General features: G+C 53.7%; 1 protein-coding gene and 1 pseudogene across 4 annotated transcripts; both read right to left on the bottom strand.

Annotated features, from left to right (window-relative positions):
- Positions 1-376: 376 nt before the first annotated feature.
- LOC101150981 (zinc transporter ZIP1-like) lies at positions 377-4,901 on the bottom strand (annotated as a pseudogene).
- Positions 4,902-11,483: 6,582 nt separating this feature from the next.
- On the bottom strand, positions 11,484-15,242 carry MTFP1 (mitochondrial fission process 1). Of its 4 annotated transcripts, none has more exons than XM_019018603.3 (4): positions 14,594-15,242; positions 13,694-13,821; positions 13,135-13,298; positions 11,484-12,076 (listed from the first exon to the last, which is right to left on the bottom strand). In XM_019018603.3, the coding sequence occupies exons 1-4, from the start codon at positions 14,658-14,660 to the stop codon at positions 12,004-12,006; spliced, it is 432 nt and encodes a 143-aa protein (XP_018874148.1). In that variant the 5' UTR covers positions 14,661-15,242; the 3' UTR covers positions 11,484-12,003. The 4 variants fall into 4 exon arrangements, with proteins under 4 accessions (XP_018874148.1, XP_004063323.1, XP_004063324.1 ...); XM_004063275.5 differs by having other exon boundaries at positions 13,135-13,367; positions 14,594-14,930; XM_004063276.4 differs by lacking the exon at positions 13,135-13,298 and having other exon boundaries at positions 14,594-14,973.
- Positions 15,243-16,487: the final 1,245 nt, after the last annotated feature.

Genomic DNA, 16,487 nt, shown 5'->3' with positions numbered 1-16,487 from the left:
GGATTACAGGCGTGAGCCACCGCGTCTGGCCTTCCTTTACTTTCTTAATAAACTTGCTTTCACTTTATGGACCCACCTCGAATTATTTCTTGTGTAAGAGCCAAGAACCCTCTCTTGGGGTCTGGATCGGGACCCCTTTCTAGTAACACTAATGTCCCCGATCATGTCTCTAGTGACTCAACCATCTCTCGTTCCTTGGGGCTGAGACCAGTCTCTCTTGCCTGCCCACTTCCCTCTCATGGGTCAGATAGTGCCAAAGGCTCCATCCTTAGCTCCTAGAGAAAGCTTTGGTCCTCAGAACCTCCCTTCCCATTCCTTCCTTTTCCCCACACACTGGGGCAGGGAGGGAGAACAGCGGCCTCTATTTCGAAGCCCCCTAGATATGGATGGAGAGCAGGCCAGTGAGCAGGGCACACCCTTCTAGGAGCAGAATGACCTTGAGGATCCTTTGCTCAGAAGTCGCCAGCTCCTGGGCAAGATTTCCAGAAACGTGGTATAGAGGAAGGTGCCAGCCACCATGCCCTCTAGCACAGACTGGGCCAGCTGGTGCAAAGGCCCTGCTGACTGCCAGAGCCGCACCCAGCCGGATGCCTAGAAGTGTCATGCACGAGAAGTGGATCCCACAGCCAGCCACCACCTGTAACCCTACGTGGCTCTGCAGCAGTTGCAGGGACAGGCTGACAGCCACGGTGCCCTTGTGGAGCAGCAAAGCCAGGCGCAGCTCCGCGGCCCAAGCCCCGTCTCGCTGCAACCCCTTGAACACTGAGTATAGAGCCAGGGAGAAGACCAGTACATGGGTACGCATGGCTGAGGGGGCTGCTGGGGCTCCACTCGCCTGTGGGACCCCTGGCCCTTCGTGAAGATTGGCCTTTTGAGGTATCTTTTTTTTTTTTTCTTTTTTGAGACAGAGTTTCTCTCTCGTCGCTCAGGCTGGAGTTCAATGGCACGATCTCGGCTCACTGCAACCTCCGCCTCCTGGGTTCAAGCAATTCTCCTGCCTCAGCCTCCTGAGTAGCTAGGATTACAGGTGCCCATCACCACGCCCAGCTAGCTTTTGTATTTTTAGTAGAGACAAGGGTTTCACCATGTTGGCCAGGCTGGTCTCAAACTCCTGACCTCAGGTGATCCACCCACCTCGGCTTCCCAAAGTGCTGGCATTACAGGTGTGAGCCATCACGCCCGGGCTTTTTTGAGGTATCTTTTCAGGCTTTTTGTATGTCTGACACCTATGATTCCACCTGGACCTGCCAACTGCTCCTGCGGCCTCACCCAGAAGTGACTCAGCATACAGGATCATTTCCCACACCCTTATCATTGCACCCCCAACCAGTCAGCAGCAGGCCCCATTGCCTAGCCACCCCCGCCACCCTTCCCTTAAACTACCTTTGAAAAACCCTAGCCCCTAAATGCTCCAAGAGACTAATTTGAATAATAAAAAAACTCCAGTCTCAGTGGCTCCTGCTTGTAATCCCAGCACTTTGGGAGGTCAAGGCAGAAGGATCACCTGAGGTCAGGAGTTCAAGACCAGCCTGGCCAACATGGTGAAACCCCATTTCTACTAAAAATACAAAAATCAGCCAGACGTGGTGGCGCATGCCTGTAGTCCCAGCTACTTAGGAGGTTGAGACAGGAGAATGGGTTGAACCTGGGAGGAGGAGGTTGCAGTGAGCCGAGATCACGCCACTGCACTCCAGCCTGGGCGACAGAGCAAGCCTTCATCTCAAAAGAAAAGCCAAAACAAACAAACAAAAAACAACTCTGGTCTCCTGTTCAGCCAGTTCTGCATAAATTAAACTCTTTCTCCACTGCAATTCCCCTGCCTTGATAACCCACTGGGCGGTTACAAGAGGAGCTTCCTAAGCCAGTTAGAGGGGGTCAGAGGTCACCTTGGGTTGGGGAGTGGGAACTGAGGGAGGAGGGGGCTGTAATCAGGGTAGGGCTGGTGAACCTGCAGGACGGGCTGGGGGAAAGGCATGGAAGGGAATGTCCCAATAGGAGAGAACAGTATATGAGAAAGCCTGGGAAGGAGAAACACCAGATCTAAGGACCCAAAAAGGACAGAATGGCTGAAATGAAGATTTGGGGTGGGGCAGTGAGAAGGGTGTGTATGATAGGGGCGTTATCCAGATCACCAAGGGCCCTGAGAGCCACTGTGAGGGTCTGGACTCTGTTTTGAACATTTTAAGAAGTGGTTGGCCAGAGGGAACATTTGGAGAGGAACAAGCTGGAGGCTGCTACCATGATATATGTCTAGAGGGGACAGATAGGAGATGTGGTGCTAGAGTACTGGGGACAGAAGTCACAAGAATGAGCGGGAGCAGCCAGGGTAGAGAGAGGAGGGCCTGAGCCCAGGCTCTTAGCACTGGGGTGACAGCCAGAGAGGTAGAAAGAAATCTGGAGGGAGAGCTCCAGATAGCCAGGAGTCAGTCACAGCTGAGGCTGGCTTTCCCTTCTCCCTACCAGGCAGTTTTGGGGAGGGAATAACAGACCAGGCTTGAGTTTTACCTGTGACCATATATGCTGGGAGGCCTTTGCCAGGTCACTTGCCTTCTCTGATTCTTAGAATGTAAGTCTGGAATGGGGAGCAGTTTATTTACTGTGAAAGGAAAATAAATCTGGGGACCCCAAAATCATTAAGCCAAAGGGAAAAGACAAGCTGGGAACTGCATCAGGCAAACCTGCCTCCTATTTTATTCCTAAATAAGATAGCTACAAGGATTAAAAAGCTACATACCTCATGCACATTTTGCCCACAAGGAAATTCCTTGTGGGCCTCAAGATTTTTACCCTAAAACAGTTCTGTTGGATTTCACCCTGGCAATGTAAATGAATAGCTGATCTTCACAGGTGCGGGACAAAGGACAGAACTCAAAGTCATCCCTCTGCTCACCTGAGACAAATGCATATCTGATTGCTTCCTCTGCCCTTATTGTTTATGTAAAAATGCAGCTTCACTGAGCCAGACTAAAGCATAAGTGACTATTCCTCTACCCCCCGCTCACATGTAAATTGTGTATTCAGTGAAAGGCTGATAAGGACCCAAAAGAACACAAACTTTTATCTCTTATCGACCCCTATGACCTGGAAGCCCCCGCCCTACTTCAAGTTGTCCTGCCTTTCCAGACCAAACCCATGTACATTTTACACACATTGATCCATGTCTCATGTCTCCCTAAAATGTATAAAACCAAGCTGTGCCCCAACCATCTTGGGCACATGGCATCAGGGTGAGGCTGTCACAGGTGCGTCCTTAACCTTGGAAAAATAAACTTTCTAAATTGATTGAGACCTGTCTCAGATGCTTTTGGTTCACACTACCTACCCTCTGGGTTAGCAAGAGGGTCAGAAGGATGGTGGTAAACTACAGGACTTTCCAGGTATGGAGACCCTGCCTTGTCAGTTTCCATGGTATAAATGTGTCCACTATGGCCTATTTCAAGCTTCCCACATAAAGCGATACACAGTAGCACATGATAATGTGGTCTTTCCACCAAACAGAATAGATGTAAATAAGCTCCCAAGAGCATAGATGATAGTAAGGTATAGTAAGGATAGTAAGGATGATAGTAAGGATAGTAAGATAGTAAAGTATTTACTATTAAGATAGTAAAATGATTACGAGGCTACAAGTTTTGAGCATTTACTTTGTTTTTAGTACAATGTATTTAAATCTAAGTTTATATCATTTGATCTTTTTATATTGTTTATTTATTTATTTATTTTGAGACAGGGTCTCACTCTGCTGCCCATGCTGGAATGCAGTGGCGTGATTACAGCTCACTGCAGCCTCAAACTCCTGGGCACAAGCGATCCTCCCATCTCAACCTTCTGAGTAGCTGGGACTACAGGTGTGCACCACCACATCCAGCTAATTTTTATATTTTTTGTAGAGACAGGGTTTCACCATGTTGCCCAGGCTGGTCTCGAACTCCCGGGCTCAAGCAGATCACCTGCCTCGGCCTCCCAAAGTGTTAGAATCACAGGTATGAGCCACCACACCAGCCTACATTATTTAATTTTTAATAATGGCTGTGTCTAACAACGAGCTCATAAAATTCCTGAAAAGCTAACAATTGGCTGTCATCCCTACCGGCCAGCTGTGACATGCCACTCACTGGTCTACAGGCAAGAGGATATGCAAAGTAAACCTCCAATGGGCCCTCCTCTCTGTCATCCTCAAGAGGCTCAACCTCCGCCCTAGGGGGCTGCTGGGCTTCTCAAACATTAAGGGGCAAAGGCAGGAGTGCTCTGAGCCCAGCCTACCCAAGGCAGCCACAGGTTTGGAGGAAAAATGCACTTCTTTCCACCCCTCCCCACCCCTGTCTGAGTCCTGCCATGCCTAAGACAGTATCCCCAACAGTGGCCCCTGTTCTGGGGACCTCATGTTCCCAGCCCTTCCTCAGGAAAACCAGAGAGCTAAACTCATTGGTGAACATCTCTTTATTGGAAAATCCTGGTGGGTGTGGGGGCTCCTTAGACTCTGGTGCCCGGACCTGCATCTGGACATGCTTCAAAGCTCTGGGTCCTGAGCCAGCAGTAGTAAAGGAAGACACAGATGCCCATCCCCAGGGCAGACAGCAACACCAAGAGCAGAGTCCCTGTTACCAGTGTCAGTGAACTGGGAAGACTTCCATATATAAGAGGGAGAGGCTAGGTAGGGCCTGGAGAGGCAAGAAGTGCGCCAGCAGAGGCAGGAAGTGCACCAGCAGAGGCAGGAAGTGCATCAGCGGGGGCAGGAAGTGCACCAGCGGGGGCAGGAGATACACCAGCCGAGGCAGGAAGTGCCCCAGCAGAGGCAGCAAATATACCAGTAGGGGCAGAAAGTGCACCAGCAGAGGCAGGAAGTTCACCAGCAGGGGCAGGGAGGAGATTGGATGACAGCCCCCATTACCCAGAACCATGTTGTTCACATGGGAGAGGGTGCAGGGATACCGGCCTCGAACGGTGCCTATGTGACCTCAAGCCTCAGTTTCCCCATCTATAGAATGGGACCTGATTGTGTCTACTGCATGGGATTATTGGGAGGATTCTTGGGAGGATTAAACAGAAAAATGGAAGCCCTGGCCCCTCCTTTGGCAGGCAGGCAACAAAGGCAGCATGTATTAACAATATGCAGTGGGCAGCAGTTACTGTTCTGGATAAGGAGGCTCAAAGGGGTAAGTGGCTTCCAAGGTCATGAGGTAAGCAAGCTTACAGCCAGATTGCCTGAGGTTTCAGGCTCTGCCCTGGCAGGCCACAGATGGGGGCCCAGGGAGGAGGGGGAGGGGAGAAGGAGGAAGCCAGAGCCTGGTTCTACAGGGACTGCCAAAGACCACTGGATGCAGAGCTCCAGTGTCTCTCACTGTGAAGGGGACCTGGAGAAGAGCCCAGGCTACAGGAGAGGGCTCCCTCGCTCGTCTCCAGGCCCCCTAGAGTCAGAAGCCTGACTCAGTTCAGAGGACAAGTCAGCCTTCTCTGTCACCTGATTGGAAGCCTTCTCAGGGGCCTGATGGGAAGCCTTCTCAGAGGCCTGATTGGAATCTGGAAGCCAAAGACATCAAAGACAGTTTTAAGCCACAACACAACATCCCCTCACACCCCCAACACACACAGCTATAAACTTCTGACCTTCTACTATTTGCTTACTGATACTGAAAGTTGAGAGAATATGAAGCTATTTTTTTCCAAGGACAGAAAAGATAACATGTTGTTTATACTATGGTGTGAGTGACTACAAGCCTTCTCTCTCCTCTATGAAACTCTCAGAAGGGCACATATCAAGGGTTATGTGGGTGGAGGTGAAGGGGTCTCCAGATATCTGTTTAATAAAGATAACATGAGAGGCTCAAAAGTGGCAGGCCAATCTAATGCTCTCATTTTGCACTTGGGGAAACCAAGGCCCAGAAAGGGAAAGGATTTGCCCAAGGTCCCACACAGTAGGAGCCTCTCCAGACAGGGTCCAGAAGCCAGGACCCTCCTTGGTTCTGATCAATGGGCACCTCGAGTGGGTCTTTGTGGTCCAGGCCAGTGTCAGTTTCCTCAGAGGTCTTTAGTAGCAAGATGATGTCTTCTATAAGCCTGTTCGTGCAAGGCTGTGACTGATTCCCTGGGCCAGCTGCCTCCCTTGCCTCAGAGCCTACTTCCACCCTCCACACCCAAATCAGGGGCCTCCTACCTGCCAAGGACCTTTGATAGGGTAATCAGGGGGCCAGGCAGGCAATCTCACAACTGTCACACATACTCCCAGGGAGGCATCCAGAAGTTCTTACCTAGAGGTGAGGGGTGGAGGTGGTCAGTGCACCAGAGATGGGAGCTAGGGGTGGCATGGACCAGACCTGCATTTAACAAGCAAAGAAACAGAGGCTAACAAAAGGTCAGTGACTTGCCCATGATGTCACAGCCAGCAAGAGCTGGAGCTGGGATTTGAACCTGGGTCTAGGTCACAGTCCAAAGTCTCCATTCCCAGTATACCTCACACTGCCCACTCTAGGCCAAAGCAGCTGGGCTTGTGGTCCAGCCAAGCATGGGGAACTATTGCAGAAATTCAATCTGAGCTATTTTGAGCCTCAGTTTCCTCACCTCCCACACAATTAAGTGAGGTCATGTACCTCAAATGCCAGTTACAGGGTAAGGCATGCAGTACACCTTTGGTGAACATGACTCACCATGAGTGCCCCTGTGGAAGGAACAGGCCTTCTTGGTAGCATCAGATGGGACCTTTAGATTCCAGAGCAGCAGCTTGTGGTGCACCCCGTAACTTCCAAAGATTCCTCAGCTTGGGTCTCTGTTCCTACGGGGTGGCAGAGTGGGGAGGGGGTTATCTGTTTCCACTCACATCAGCAGGAGTATCAGTAAAGCTGAAGGCCTGGAAGGAGAGCTCCAGTCTCTTGGGGACCTCTTGGGGCACGAAGTGGGAGTGGAAGTTCTTGCCGTTCACCAGGCACCTGGAAGGCCCAGGTTGGAAGGTCAGCAGGGCCAGACCCCTGAACTGGGATCTGGTCCTAGCCCCAACACCACCATACACCATCACTTGTTGAGAGTTCTGCATGCCAAGCACTGAGCTAAGCGTCACCCCATTCAGTCTACACAGCAGGCTTTGAAGATTCTGGCACTATCCCCATTTCACAGAAGGGCAAACAGAGGCTCCAGAGGTGAAAGGGCCAGTAAAGCATTCTTGCTCCCCTGGCCTAGAAAGGACTACTCAAGAACGCCCAGGGAGCACTATCTGGGCATCCGTGTCTTCCAGCCCTGGAAGGCTCTCAGCCCCTGTCCCAGCCTCCCCAGAGATATCACCCACTGAATTGTACCCATCCTACCCTATCCTCCTCCTCCAGGTTCAGTACCCGTGATTCCTGACAAGGCTGTAGTGTGCAGGGGCCACTTCCATATCCTGGCTGGGGCTGATCACATACTCGTCCACATATACCTGTAAAGGCTAATGGGAGCTGCCAACCACAGCAAACTCCATGTGGAGCTCAGAGCCCAGGAAAATGGTGCTGGTGTTGCTGGGGTCTGGATCCTCCAGTATGGCCCCACCCTGAGCTGGAATGAAACCAAGATGGGGAAGACACGAGACCCAGAGATGCTGAAGGGTTTGCCTGAGGCCATACAGCAAGAGGGGAAGCAGGAAAAGCTAGGGCCAGGTGGCCAGAAGCCCAGTGCCCTCACACTCTGTTACTGGTCCTCCCTCACTTCCTGATTTCTCCAGGGGTAACCTGGCCCAGAACTGGAGGCACAGGAGTCCCCGAGCTAGAAGACCTTCCTCTTGGGACATTTCTTCAGCCCAGCCAATGTCCCCCACCTGTGGGAGGCAAAGAACCAGGCCAAAGTCTCATGCTGAAGTCCAGATTTCCAAACGCAGCCAGAGAGTCAGTGACCAAGGAGGTAGGAGGCGAGATGGGAGCTCCTGGGCTGGCAGGGAAATAAGGAGGGGGGGCGGGAATATTGCAACTCTGGCATGTGAGGGGGCCCAGAAAACAAACACTAAAGGCCCATGCCAAGTCCCCCAGGGCAGCCCATGCAGGAGGAAGAACAGGAGGGAAAAGGCCAGGAATTCCAAATTCCAACCCCCAGGTGAGCATTTCCAGCCCTGCCCCAGGCTCACACCAAGTGGGGGCCAGGAGGTCAGCGCCTGGTGCCCCCTTTCTGGAGGGGCAGCCCCCATCCAACCTACCATTCCCTCTTCCTGCAGACCTCCAGGTGGCAGGGCCCTAGACAGGCTTAGGGGCGCTACGCATTGCTCACGCCTTGACCACACAGCTGACCCAATGGCGGGAGGCAGCACTGCAGGGCTGCTCTGAACTGGGTGGTGATGCATAGACCAGGTCAGCAAATAATTCCACTATCTTTCCTGAGATCTGCGAGGATACTTGCTCCTTACGATGGTGGGAAAAGGCAGGAAAGGTCTACTCCCAGCTTGGGCCCCCACCTCACTGGGTGGTCTTGAAGTCACTTGCCCTGTCTGGGCCTCAATTTCCTGCTAGGCCTCATTCGAGGTCCCTGTCTTGCTTAAATGCCTATTCTGGCAGGGCTCGGTGGCTCACACCTGTAATCCCAGCACTTTGGAAGGCCGAGGTGGGAGGATCGCTTGAACCCAGGAGCTGGAGACCAGCCTAGGCAACATAGCGAGATCTAGTCCCCGCAAAAAAAAAAAAAAAAAAAATCAAAAAATTATCCAGGCGCACGCCTGTGGTCCCAGCTACTTGGGAGGCTGAGATGTGAGAATCGCTTGAGCCTGAGAGGTAAAGACTACAGTAAGCCATAATTGCACCGCTGCACTCCAGCCTGGGCAACAGAGCGAGACCCTGTCTCAAGGAAAAAAAAAGCCAATTCTGCTTTGAAGAATGATGTGCTGAGTTGCATCTGGTGGTAGACAGTGGGGTCTTCCCTTCTGTGAGCCTCAGTGTCTTCATGTGGAATATGGGAATGATGGTTTTATCTCCTCACGGGGCTGTTGAGGATGCAAGAAACAAATGCACGTAAAGGGCACGTGCAAACACACAGATGCTAAATGGCAAATCTGCATCAAATCCTTAGCTACTGAATTCTGCAGCGATACAGGGCTCTGCATCTTTGAGAGAAAAACTCACACTCAGAGAGGCTGTGACTCGCAAATCAGTATGATCTGATTCTACCCTTCTTTCCAGCCCAGACACCCCAGCTCTTCTCCCCCGAATCTCCCGGGTACTCCCTGGCTCTTGGCAGCCTTGTCCTCGTGAGCTTCCAACAGCCCCCTCACCAGTTGGATGAAGCCATAAGCTTTGAATGGGGCAGTGAAGACCTCATAGCCAGGCATGGCGGGGACTGGGGAGGGCAGGCAGGTGCCAAGGCACAGGTGGCAAGCATCCACCTGGGGCTCCTTCCTCACTGCCAGGAGGACGTCTGTCTGATTACAGTCCTGCAGGAGGCTGTCTCCTGGGAATCCAGCCCAGGCTAGCTCAGGCGGAGAACCAGACTCAGTGAGAACATGGCCAGCAGAGGGTGCCCAAAAACCTCCCCCAGCATCCCCCACCTTCAATTAATTCCCTGCATCTCCAGAATGGAGCAGGGAGTTGGGCACAGTGGCTCACGCTTGCAATCCCCACATTTTGGGAGGCTAAGGTGGGCAGATCACTTGAGGTCAGGAGTTTAAGACCAGCCTGGCCAACATGGTGAAACCCCGTCTCTACTAAAAATACAAAAATTAGCTGGACATGGTGGCATGCACCTCTAGTCCCAGCTACTTGGGACACTGAGGCAGGAGAATTGCTTGAACCCGGGAGGCGGAGGTTGCAGTAAGACAAGTTTGTGCCACTGCACTCCAGCCTGGGTGACAGAGCGAGACTCAGTCTCAAAATAATAATAATAATAATAAATGGAGCAGGGTAAAATGTTGGGGGGTTGTGAAGATGGTGGTGTTTCCCCCTACAGACAGGATGTCCACCGACCTCATCCCTATCAGCCTGGCCTGGGAGTGCCTGAAAGCCCCTTCTGTGAGCACCTACTATGTGCCAGGCATCTGCAAACTTGCACCCTGGTATTTCCTCACAAGGTACCACCAACGGGGCAGTCAAGGGCAGAGGTGGCCCACAGTAAGGCATAGTAAGGGGCAACAACAGAAGGGGCACTGGAGCTGGTTCTGAAGGGTGCTCATAGCTGGCCAAGAGGAAAAGGATTTGCAGCTGAGGAACAGTGTGTTGTGAGGAAAGGCATAGAGGCACAGGAGGGCAGGTGATGGGGAGAAGGACAAGGCTGGGCGCTTAGGCCCATGAGCACAAAGCCTGTATGTGGCCTGCGCAGATCCCAGCTTGAGGGAGAGCCTGCAGAGTGGAAAATGGAGAGTGAGTGAGCAAGGAATTGGTGGTAGATGCCAGGAGATGTCACAGGGATGCAGGTGTGAATGTACCCCGCATGGGGCTGTGACTGCCAGGGGAGAAGATGAGCTGGGAAAATGCTGGGCTGGAGAAGGATGTGAGTGCCAGCTTAGACAGGGAATGGGGGGTGGGAGTCGGGGGCTAGAGAACAAGGCGTGGCTTAAAGCCTTTAAGGGAGCTGGGAGGGAGTGACAGGTGACTGGGCAGAGGTCATAGGGGCTTGGGAAGGGGACCTTGCCAGTGTGGGACAATAAGAGTAGCAGAGAAAGGCTCACCCCACATCAGACTCATCCTGTAGCCATGGATACCCCCAGAGCAGCAGGGGCCACCACCCCGGAGCCCCCATCCTGTCTTGCTGGCAGCACCCCTACCCAGCCGTGCAGCCCCTTTACGTCCCAGCCCAGGTGCAGGTGAGTCCCACCAGGACAGGGTCAGCCTACCTGATTGCACCTGGGCTGCGAGGGATGGGGCCAGGGTCTTGGTGGGAGCTGATCTGGGGCTTGGGGCAGGGCTGAGAGGGGCCCAGGTCTGCTTCAGCCCTGTGCTCCCACCTCTCTACCTCTCTCAGCTGTTGAGGGGGATGGCCCAGGATCAGAGGAATGGCCCCCTCTAGAACTCTCGAGCCCAGCAGCTCAGGGGAAGCCACAAGGAAAACAGGCCATTCCCTGATTCTGAGTGTAAGAAGCCCCCTGGTCACTTCCTTCTCCAGGCTGCCGAGTCCCCTCATGAGGAGGTCTCATGTGACCCTCATATGGGGCTGACACCACCATCTTGGCCACCTTCAGGCTCAGGTGGTATCTGCCCAACAGGCTCCCCTCCCAGAGGGGTTGGTGCTTTAGGAGGCTAGAAAAAGAGGGCAATGCCAGGCTGAGTGCAGTGGCTCATTCCTGTAATCCCAGCAGTTTAGGATGCTGAGGTGGGAGGATTGCTTGAGCCCAGGCATTCAAGGCCAGCCTGGGCAACATAGGGAGACCCCCATCTCTATTAAAAGTAAGTAAGTAAAGGGTAATGCCTAGCCCAAAGGAGGCTGGCAGCACCAATGTGGGATGCCAGGCACCTGCAGGGAAGCACTAATGGGCGGGGAGACTGCTACCCATCCCTCCTCCCCACCACCACATCCCTGCTCATCCCAAACAGAAATGAAGACATAACAACCTCTTCAGGATTTATTGGGTCAGGGAAGGGCCTGGCCAGAGAATCTGTCCTGAGGTGTCCCTGGTACTGCACTCCTGAGTTTCTCCCTGAGTTGTCTGCCGCTCCTTGTTCAGCCATACCACCATGGGGTGACTCTGTCAAGCACCTGGGGGTCCTGGGTGCCCAGCTTGCCAAGTGATCTTGGGCCTATTCCTTGCCCTCCCTGAGCCTCAGTCTCTCATCCTCCATGGGAGGATGTAATTTTCCTGAAAAAGACAGGGCCGGGCCCACCCAGGGTCCACTTCCACTCAGCATCTTGGATTCCAGGGAAGCAGACAGCATTCAGGTCCTGCCCGTCTGTGACTCCCTGCAGCCACTGCTTCTTGAAGCCTTTGTCTCTAAGCTTCTGTCCGGCTCAAACCCACCCAGGTGCCAGGGTCTTTGGACCCCAGGGAGCCAGGCATCCACATCCCCTGGCAGGAGTGGGAGGTTGACATGAAGCAGGAGGCCGATGCACAGGCCAGGTACCAGAGTATGATCAGGAGGAGCTGGGCTTCCCCACTGTTGGGTAGAGCTTGCGCAGGCTGGAGTCCAGGAGGAAATCCACCGACCTGTAGGGAGTGGAAGGGTGGTGAGCAGGTGACCAAGGGTGTTCATGAGGGAATAGAAGGCAGAAGGCCAGGGTTAGGGAAAGGGGCGCTTAGATGCAGGATACAAATGCCATCCAGGCAGAGACCCACCCTTATCCTGATCCTTCCACCTTGGGCTACCTGGGGAAGTTAGAATCAAACTCCCAGAATAGAAGCCATCCTCTTCTTTATTCAGGAGGAAACTGAGGCACTGGGTAAAAGACTTGCTCAGGGCCTCAGGGTCAGCTATCCTCTCCTGGAGAAAGACTGCTCCTCTCACTCTTACACTGGTCTGGTTGGGTTGAGCCCATATCTAGTTCTAAGACCAAGCACGTGACCCAAGCCTGGCCAATCAGCAAAGGGAAACTGGCTCATAGGGTGGGCATGCAGTCCAGAATGGACCAATGACACCCTTCCTTGGGATTTTTGTTGTTACTGTTTAAAAGCTTCTGCTGGGGGAGGCTAAGCTGGTGGGATAGAACTTGGGAGCTGCTAGGGCCATTTCTACTCCCACAAGGAGAAAGCAGGTGAAGCCAGCAAGAAATAGGGTGGGGTGGGGAGAAAGGCAGCAGGACGGGGAGACCCAGACCCCTAATGACATCATTTGGGTACCTAGATCTAGCCATGCCTGAATGCAACACAGCCCTGGACTTTTACTCCATTTTATTCAAATATTCAGTTTGAGTTAGGCTTCTGTCACCAATACCTCCCAAAATGCATCCCCTCTAGGGTGCACCTGCTCCTGCTTCCCTCTGGTTGTTTTGTAACACTAGACTTTCTTTCTGGGAATTTACTTGTCCTGTGTCCCATACCCTCAACGCACCCCTCTTCTTTTATTGCTAAAGTGCCTGCCACACCATATGACAAGGGTACAAGCTGTCCTTTCTACCCCAGGAGCCAAGTGCCAGCCTTGTCCCTGCTATTGCTCCAGCAAAGTGGGCATACCCCACACTTCACAGAGTCTAGCTCTACCTGGAGACTGGATGATCTACTCTCATCACTGGAGAGTGGATGATCCCTGAGGCCAAGAAGGTACCCACCTGTCAATGGGGTGGATAATGATGGGGATGGTCAACAGCCCAAGCGCGGTGGTGGTCCACTTGCGGACAGCTAGGGGCCAGCGGGTGGCAGTGCCCAGGACATAGAGAGAGGCGGCACACACGCGGTTGATGGTGAAGCCTGGAATGGCCACAGAGGCCAGAGCCTGCCATACAAAGGTGTCCACCACAGCCACGGTCACCCTGGCGCTGCGGCCTGCTTCAGGGCTGGGCACCTGGTGGGCGCAGAGACACTTAATCCAGCTGGGGCAGAGGCAGAAAATCCTGCGACAAGGGGCACGAGGCTAGACCGGGAGGGGCAAGTGGCCAGTGGACTTGTCCACACCCAGGAGTGGGGTACAGTCTGCCACATCCAGGTCGGGGAGTGGGAGTGTGGGGGCAGGGGTACACTGTCCTACAAACAGGACTGTCTATGGACTGCACTAGGCATGGTTGTAGGGACTGGAGTGTCCCACAGGGACTTTATCACATGCAAGGCTGTGGACTGAACCACACAAGAAGAGAGCTAGGGTCGGGGGTTGGAAAATAGCCTAACACTCACCTCTCCAGCCTTCTTGCCTTTGTCAATGGCATCCGCCAGCACGTAGGAGCTGGCCACGCCATAGCTCAGCCACACCACCGCCGCTGGCACAAGAGAGCGGAAAGCCTCGCCCACCTCATTGGCATAGCCTGGGGGAGGGAACATTTAATTCCTAGGCTCGCGAACTGTTCCACGAGGGGGCGCTGGAGCAGGCTGGTTCTCATCCTAGCCAGCTAAGCAGTCCCTGGGTGACCTTAGGCAAGTGACTTGACCTCTCTGAGCCTCCCTTTCCGAGATGTAAACTGGTGCCATGATGCCCACCTCGGACTCGGGCCACTGAGGGCGGACTGAGCGCAGAGTCACCGTTACCATTGCTTATTGGTTAGATTTCCTGGTCTTGGTCCCAGGAGTAACTGCACTAATGAGGTGACAGGCACCCAGAGGGGCAGAGTGATGGAGGGCAGCGCCACTGACCGGACGCTCGCCAAGTGCCAGGGCTTTCTGCGCTTTATCCCATTCCACCCTCGCAACCACCACCCAATGAGAGAGGCCCTCGTGTGTATCTCGTTTGTTTTTTGTTTTGTTTTTGTTTTTTTGCCGAGGAGGAAACTGAGGTTCAGACAGAGCCAGTGCGTGTCAGGACCGAAATGGGAGTGGAGATCCCGACTCCACAGCCAGCCAGAGTGCATGCCAGAGCGGGCAGCCCGCTCACCCCCATGGGAGCTTCCGCCCTGGGCGACCCACCAGGGTTGTGTGACCTTGGGCAAGTCCCTAGCCCTGTCTGAGCCCAGTCTCCGGCCCAAAAGCAGAATGAGAACTAAGATCCTTCCGCCTCCTCCAGGCCCCGGGCCGGCGTCCGGCGACCCCTGCTTCTCCAGCCCAGTGGTGGTGGGGTCGCCGCGCCCGTCGCCCCGCGCTCACCCAGGTATCGCACCCACGTGTCCCGGTAGAGATCGCGCTCTGCGCCCCGCGGCTGCGGCTCTGACATGACTCTCCCGCCACGGCCCCGGCCACTGCAGCCAGTACTGGCTCCACTGCAGTCTCCGCCGCCGGCACTCGGGTCTGCCCGGCCGGGACCCGCCGAAAGTCCCGCGCTGAAGGACAGGTCAGGAAATCTCCGGCAGCAGGGAGCGTCTGCAAATTCCCCCGCGCACCGAAGCCCCTCTCCCAGGCTCGGGTTTTACAGACTGGTTTTCGTCACGTTTTCTCTGAGCTGTTGGCGCTAATCGCTCCCAGGACTGAGTGTAGGTTTTGGAGCCAAAGAGACAGGGGATCAAACTGGGGGATGCTACACTGCAAAGCTTGTGACCTCGGGCTTATCCAGCATCTCTTTATTCATTTGTAAAAACGAGGGAGGGACACAGGCTGGGCCCGTTGGCTCACGCCTGTGATCCCAGCACTTTGGGAGGCCGGAGGCGGGAAGATCTCTTGAGCCCAAGGGTTCGAGAACAGCCTGGACAACATAGCGAGACCTCGTCTCTACTAAAAAAAAAAAAAAAATTAATGTAATAAATAAAATGGGGAACACAATAGTGTCCACTCCCTAGGATGGTTCCGAGGATTAATTATAACAGTCACCATTTATTGAGTTTATTGCCAGTCTAGATGTTCGCTAAAGGACTCTCCATGGCTTACACCTGAAACCCTCCCACCAGCCTGGGAGCCCGTTTTACAGGTGAGAAAATGGAGGCACAGAGAAGGTGGGTCAGTTTCCCAGAACACACAGCTGCTAAGTGGTGAAGTTGTGATTTGAATCCAAACAGTGTGGATCCAGATCCCGTGCTCTTAATGCGAGCTCTAAATGAGGCTAGAGGAGTGAACGGTGAGCCTCTGGAAGGTGGGTGCCTGGACTCTGGAGTCCCTTCTCAGCAGTCGCCATGTATAACTAGGAAGCACTCGCATTTAACTGGATCAGTATGTCCCCAGACTGAGCCTCTTGGGGACAGGATGTTGGATGAATTCATTAACGAATGAATGAATCGGGCAAGGGAGACGGAGTTGGGGTTAGTGATTACAACAGGAGGAAGCCTTCCCCCGCTGGACCTCAGTTCACCCAGGTGAGCAATGTGTGCACTTCACTAAGTCTCTGTGACTCCTTGGCGGGTATAATTGAGCGGCGTTGGAGACAATCCTGGGTTCAAATCCTAGCTGTGCCGCCTACTGGCTGTTAGCCTCCCTGAGCCCCAGTTCCCACGTCTGCAAAAAAATGAGAGTAGCCAACATTGACGAGCACCTACTTATACCAAGCTCTTAAGCGCTTTGCACGGCTTATTTCCTTTAATCTTTGCAACAACCCAAAGTATAATAGTAAGCACAGGGTTTTTGCGTGATACCCGGTAGGCCTCATTAAGAATTAGCTCTTATTTTCATCAAAGGTAGAGAAAATGAGTAACACTGGCTCCCTATTGAGGCCCCCGCTGGCTCCCTACGGAGGCTCCCGCTTTCAGCCCTAGGCGCCTCTGTCTTGTAGGGCTGTATAGGACAGTCCGGTCAGCAGTTACCTCAAGCTGAGCTGGGCTTGTAGGTTGGGGAGGGTGGTTGGTGGGAGAAAAGTTGGTGGGGAACGCAGCGGTTCCCATCCCCTGAAACACCGGCAATGCTGGCGTGGAATTATTAGACAGTCCCTAAAACCACGTGATCGCTGCTCCTCCGCCTCCCTCTCATTCTGGGCCCAGTGCTAGCTCCGCAGGCGCTCTCCCGGACTCACACTTGGCTCGCACGGGCTACGCGGCACGTACTGAGCAGCTGGCGGGGCAGGGCCTCCGCCCTCACTGTGAAGGCGGTCGGGAGCATCCTTAGTGCCCTGATCAAAGAT

The sequence above is a fragment of the Gorilla gorilla genome, chromosome 23 (genome assembly GCF_029281585.2).
Source record: "Gorilla gorilla gorilla isolate KB3781 chromosome 23, NHGRI_mGorGor1-v2.1_pri, whole genome shotgun sequence".
NCBI lineage: Eukaryota > Metazoa > Chordata > Mammalia > Primates > Hominidae > Gorilla > Gorilla gorilla.
Note: the sequence above shows the minus strand (reverse complement) of the source record. Positions and strands in the feature narration are given on the sequence as shown.

Coding starts and splice junctions, on each gene's coding strand:
- MTFP1 (XM_004063275.5), bottom strand. CDS start 14,660: ATGTCAGAGCCGCAGCCGCGGGGCGCAGAGCGCGATCTCTACCGGGAC. Junction 13,822..14,593: donor CACGTGGGTGCGATACCTGG/GTGAGCGCGGGG, acceptor TCCCTCCCCCAG/GCTATGCCAATGAGGTGGGC. Junction 12,077..13,134: donor ATTATCCACCCCATTGACAG/GTGGGTACCTTC, acceptor CACTCCCTACAG/GTCGGTGGATTTCCTCCTGG.